This window comes from Carcharodon carcharias, chromosome 28 (genome assembly GCF_017639515.1).
Source record: "Carcharodon carcharias isolate sCarCar2 chromosome 28, sCarCar2.pri, whole genome shotgun sequence".
NCBI lineage: Eukaryota > Metazoa > Chordata > Chondrichthyes > Lamniformes > Lamnidae > Carcharodon > Carcharodon carcharias.
In genome coordinates, this window is record NC_054494.1 from 16,295,737 (window position 1) to 16,301,736 (window position 6,000).

At 45.0% G+C, this 6,000-nt stretch overlaps 1 protein-coding gene across 1 annotated transcript in view; it reads left to right on the top strand.

Moving 5' to 3' along the window:
• LOC121270866 (glutamine--fructose-6-phosphate aminotransferase [isomerizing] 1-like) overlaps nt 1-3,636 on the top strand; it is a 79,385-nt gene extending 75,749 nt beyond the window's left edge. The window contains exons 18-19 of the mRNA XM_041176410.1: nt 2,066-2,227; nt 3,294-3,636. Coding sequence (XP_041032344.1) covers nt 2,066-2,227; nt 3,294-3,347 — 216 coding nt within the window. The 3' untranslated portion in view covers nt 3,348-3,636. The remainder of the gene's footprint in view (nt 1-2,065; nt 2,228-3,293) is intronic.
• Nucleotides 3,637-6,000: the final 2,364 nt, after the last annotated feature.

Consider the following 6,000-nt stretch of genomic DNA (forward strand, 5'->3'; position numbering starts at 1 on the left):
CCAATAAGGACAATGGACACCCGGCATCACCCCGTGAGAAGCTGGTGGCAGATGCAGAACAGCAGGCATTGCCTTCCATCTTCATGCTGGATTATTATATCTTTGAACTGATGTTAGAAATGTCAAAACCGAACCCACACGTGGGTAGCTGCATGTTCCGAAGACGTTCGGGCAGTAGATTGCAGGAAACGCCTTGAGGTTGCCCCTTAGCGACAGCTTCAGCATTGGAGGTGGCTGGTGGGGGGGGAGAGAGAGAGTTTGACACACAGGATAGAAAATTCTGGAAGAGAGACCCTGTGGAGAGACTCTGCATTGGGAGAAATGTAGTGGTGGTGGGGGAGTGGTTAGCATTTAGAGACTAAACCTTTGATTTGGCACCAAGGACTCGGATGGAAACAGTGTGGGTTCTGTGCACATTACAGCTTCAAGTAATCATCCTAACAATGTCTCGTCACTCTAACCTTATGGGCTGTACTTTGTGGTCAGTGGTAAAGCCAAGGGCACTCGCCACTGACCTCAAAGGAAGCTGCTCACAAATTCCTATCGATCCCTGTGGCTTGAATTTCCTCTTTCCCAGCAGCACTTTAAAGCTGGCACCAAGTTACGGGGCTCTCCAGGCATCTTTGAAAGATGATGTCAGCAAGAAGGCTAAGCAGTCAATCACATTGAAGTATTCTCACAGACAGCAAGTTGAAAGCGCTTCCTATTTTATTTGGTTTTCAGACAGTGCAGTGGTAGTTTAGCTTCTATCTTAAATCAATCCTAAACTTCAAAAGTGAGGAAATTATTTTAAACATGTGGAACTTTTTTTAATTATAAGGGAGGTATTTGACTTTCAATTAATATAAAGTTAGCTTTTAGGACCAGTGATCGTGAACTTAGAACACTGTTTAAAATCTCAGTTGTAGTTTGTTTAAAAGGGTGTAACATTTTCAAAGCTTTTGATATTCAGGCTAACAGTGCAGAAGTGGAAATTTTCATTAATTCGCTGATTGCTTAGGGATTGCAACCTGGGTGGATGCTTACAATGTCCCCTCTGGAGGAGCATGGAATTACTGACAGCAGCTTCTGGATTCCCGTGTTATTCTGCACATGTGCAGACTGCTGAAGTTGCTGTTGGTTCCAGAAGAGTATTAACGGCACATGACGGCAAGTCAGGAGTGTGATGGAATACCCTCCACTTGCCTGGATGAGTGCAGCTGCAACAACACACAAGGAGCTTGACACCATCCAGGACAAAGCAGCCCGCTTGATCAGCACCCCATCCACCACCTTAAACATTCACTCTCTCCCCGACTGATGCACAGTGGCAGCAGTGTGTGTACCATCTACAAGATGCACTGCAGCATCTCACCAAGGCTCCTTCGATAGCATCTTCCAAACCCGTGACCATGACCACCTAGAAGGACAAGGGCAGCAGACACATGGGAACACCACCAGCTGGAAGTTCCCCTCCAAGCCACTCACCATCCTGACTTGGAAACATATCGGCCGTTCCTTCACTGTCACTGGGTCAAAATCCTGGAACTCCCTCCCTAACAGCACTGTGGGTGTACCTACACCACATGGACTGCAGCAGTTCAAGAAGGCAGCTCACCACCACCATCTCAAGGGCAATTAGGGATGGGCAATAAATGCTGGCCTAGCCAGCGACACCCACATGCCGTGAACAAATTTTTAAAAAAAAATCCAGACCAAGGTCATCCCCCACTTCAATTCCACTTCTCTGATCAGCTATCATTCTGCTGAAATAGTCACTCGAGAATGTTGGAAGCTTTGTACACTGCTATGTTGGATGTGACTGCAATAAGTTATTTTACATTACCGTGATGTATTGGCCTTTTATCCAACTGGACAGGCTAGACGTACCCAGAAATGGAAGGTTGGTGTTCGAATTCCTTGATCCATCCCAGTAACCCATCACTTTATTTTCCCCAGTCATGTTTTCTTGTGATTATGAAGCATGAGCTATTCTCTTGCAGTCAGGATCAGGGTGCAGCCGGTACAAGGTGACGCTTGCTGGGCAGGTACCAGGTCAAGTTATGCGGCTGTTTGTTTCCTGCAGGGGCGGCCCATCCTGATCTGTGAGAAGAACGACGAGGAGACGGTGAAGAATGCCTACCGGGCAATCAAGGTTCCCCACACAGTGGATTGCCTGCAAGGGATCCTCAGTGTTATCCCTCTGCAGCTTCTAGCCTTCCACCTTGCTGTCCTTAGAGGCTATGATGTGAGTCGCTGCTTCATCCAAAATACAACGCACTATAAGCGCATGCCATATTTATTCTTTCATGGGATGTGGGCGCCAGTATTTGTTGTCCATCCCTAATTGCCCCTGAGTGGGGCCTGCTGGGCCATTGCAGAGGGCAGTTAAGAGTCAGCCACATTGCTGCGGGTCTGGAGTCACGTGTAGTCCAGACCGGGTAAGGGTAGCAGATTTCCTTCCTTTAACGGGCATTAGTGAACCAGGTGGGTTTTTATGACAAAAATGATGGTTATATTCTGAGACTAGCTTTCAATTCCAGACTTTTGTGAATTGAACTTAAATTCCACCAGCTGCCATATCCGCAGAACATTAGCTTGGGCCTCAGGATTACTGGTTCCAGTGACATTACCACTCTGCCACCAGCTCCCCCTCTGATGGGCAGACATTTGAGAGAATTTTTTTTAAATATGACGCTCAGATTTAAGTTGTGTTCTACAGATGGCATCTACATGGTTGGCCCTAAGTTACAAGAATTTTGTCATTTCTGCAGTGGCAAATTATATTCAAAACTTGTCCCACTTATTATTGAAGCATAGATATTAATTTTTAAAAGTGGTGATAATGAAAAGTACTTTGGTATAAATCCAGAATCTACTCCTGTTTTGACACTGGAACAAAGTTAATCTCAATGCACTTTGCCTAGGAATCCAAGCAAATGTTTTGTTATATAACTTTAACATGGCTGCAAAGTGAAGCTACAAGCTTCTAGTTTAGCCTGTATGGCTCCCTTGTCCAGGGCACTAGGAGATCTAGAACAGCTTTACTTGCTTTGCTTTTGTGAAGTTTGAAGTGCTGTGTTTCCCTCAAAAATGCTTTGAAGCTCTCTGCTATTTGTAGTGCAAACAAAGCCTCCCACACATTGTAAACGGACTTGCTCCCCCGCTGTTTGATGCAAGAATAGGCTAGAATGCTTCATTTAGAGGCTCAATTTGTGTTTTTTTAATCCTTTTACATGACTGATCTACACTGTTTTGTCTTCTCACGCACACATCTCTTCCAACTGGTGATGCCAACACTTTACCGACTCCAGGTGGATGACAACAAGCGACTGAGGAAGGTTGAAGCAGATTACGTGCCTATGTGAGTCGGGAATTTACGCTATAGCTGAAGACTGCGCCAACTATTTGGAAGCCTAGCTCTCCTAATGGAAGGAGGAGCAATGTACATGGACTGTGCACAAAGTTTACTCTTAATTTGGATTATTGGATAATGGGAATTCTTTTTTTTTGTCAAAGGTAAATAACAATTATCGGAAGTATACTGACTTGGACTCGTTTGGGACAATTCAGTACAGAATAATTTTCTAGTCAATTATTTCTTCATGCCTAGGACTTTTCCAAATGCTTTTTCATATTAAATTGTTTAGCCACAGACTGTTACAGTAGTAGAGACAGTGTTTTAAATACTTCTGTAAGGGGTTGGTAGTTTTATTTTGTAACAAACACAATGGGTAGTTGGAAAATGAAAGGGCATTATCTCAATTCCCTCAATTTAAATCGGTTGCTGGATTTTTTTTTTGCTGCATAAATTCCATTTTTTGCCAACTCTTACTTTTATCCTGATCCTTGGGGCATGGGAGATGATGTTAGAAAATACTTTTGGGAATGCTGAAACGAAAAGCTGTTGAATTTAGGGGATCACGGATGAAAATTGTGTCCTGGACTCTCCCTCCTGGAGTTCACATCAGGGATAGAGTGGGGGAAGGGGCATGTGCGCGCCATCCCTGTTTGGAATATTGTGGGCTGCACATGCCTGAATTCCTCTGATGTGCTCCCGGCTGCGAGGCTTCAGACCAGGAGAGCAGTTGCATGAGGTCACCCCTGCTTTACAAATGCTGGTGAAAGCTGTCGTTCTACAAAAAGCCCAGCCTAGCCTATGGGAATCATTGCATGTCTACTTGTCAAAGCAGTTCGCTGCTATTTACCAAGACTGCATGCTTTCCTGTGGTTTTAAAACTCTTTTTTTTTGCCCTGTATTTAAGCCAGTTCTAAGTCCCTGCTATTGACTTTCTGCACAGTGGAAGATGCAAAACATGTGCTGCATTATATAAAGCTTGCCCTTAGAAAAAGTATTCACATGTGGCTTTCAGTGGAAGTTCCTGTCACTGCTTAATGCAGCACACACTCAACTTTTAACTCCCTTTCTTCCCCCTCAATAGATTAATTGGATTTTATATAATTTCATTTATCTTTTGCACCAAAGTGGCAGTTTGGTGAGTGTTCCTACCTCTACTGCTATGACCTCCTTAATGGGATCAGAATAATTCTCACCTTGTCTGAATAATTGAGTTATTTCTAATTAACACATAATGCATTAACCTTGAAGTCATCTCTGTTGCAGCCTCTGAACAGGCCCTCATGCGTTGCTGTGTGTTTCAAAATACAATCTGTGGGGGACAGTGCCTTGAGAATGTTGGGCTGCAGCATTCTTATTTGCCTCGCTACCTGCCCACTCTCTTCCCCCCACGCCCTAGCTCCTTCCTTTCCTCTTCAGTTGGTGCTGAGGTCGATTCCCCAACTCCTGTGGTCACTCACAGAAGTGATCATTCTTCAGTTGGCTATCAACTGGGTTGTCTACTGTGACTCTGGTGTCATAGACGGCCATGTTTTTTGAGTCGGTCGTTAGGAAGGCAAATGCAATGTTGGCATTTATTTCGAGAGGACTAGAATATAAAAGCAGGGATGTGCTGCTGAGGCTTTATAAGGCTCTGGTCAGACCACATTTAGAATATTGTGAGCAATTTTGGGCCCCGTATCTCAGGAAGGATGTTCTGGTCCTGGAGAGGGTCCAGAGGAGGTTCACATGAACGATCCCAGGAATGAAAGGCTTAACATATGAGGAACGTTTGAGGACTCTGGGTCTATACTCGATGGAGTTTAGAAGGATGAGGGGGGATTTGATTGAAACTTACAGAATACTGAAAGGCCTGGATAGAGTGGACGAGGAGAAGATGTTTCCATTAGTAGGAGAGACTAGGACCCGAGGGCACAGCCTCAGAGTAAAGGGAAGACCTTTTAGAACAGAGATGAGGAGAAACTTCTTTAGCCAGAGAGTGGTGATTTTATGGAATTCATTGCCACAGAAGGCTGTGGAGGCCAGGTCATTGAGTGTATTTAAGACCAAGATAGACAGGTTCTTGATTGGTAAGGGGATCAAAGGTTACGGGGAGAAGGCGGGAGAATGGGGTTGAGAAACTTATCAGCCATGATTGAATGGCGGAGCAGACTCGATGGGCCGAATGGCCTAATTTCTGCTCCTATGTCTTATGGTCTTATAGTTTTCATCCAGTACCATGAGTGTGCATTTACTGCACGATAATCAGCAGCTAGAATCTTGGCTAATGATACCACCCCCACCCACCCATCCAATACCATTCATAGTATCCTGTACCATGTAACTGGAGTACAGTGACCTCTTTTCGTTAACTAATATTTACATTCGCCTGAATACACCTTGACACAATCCAGGTCAAAGCACTTCATCCACTTCTTAAACATTCACTCCCCCCACCACCGGTGTGCCGTGGCATACAAAATGCACTGCAGCAACTCGCCAAGCTGCTTTTGACAGCAGCTTCCAAGCCTCTGACCTCCTCCACTTAGTAGGTCACTTATCCACTTAGTAGCATGCGAACGCCATCACCCGCAAGCTGCCCTCCAAGTCACACAGCAGCCTGAATTGGACACAGCTCACCATTCCTCCCTTCACTGTCGCTGGGTCAAAATCCTGGAACCCCC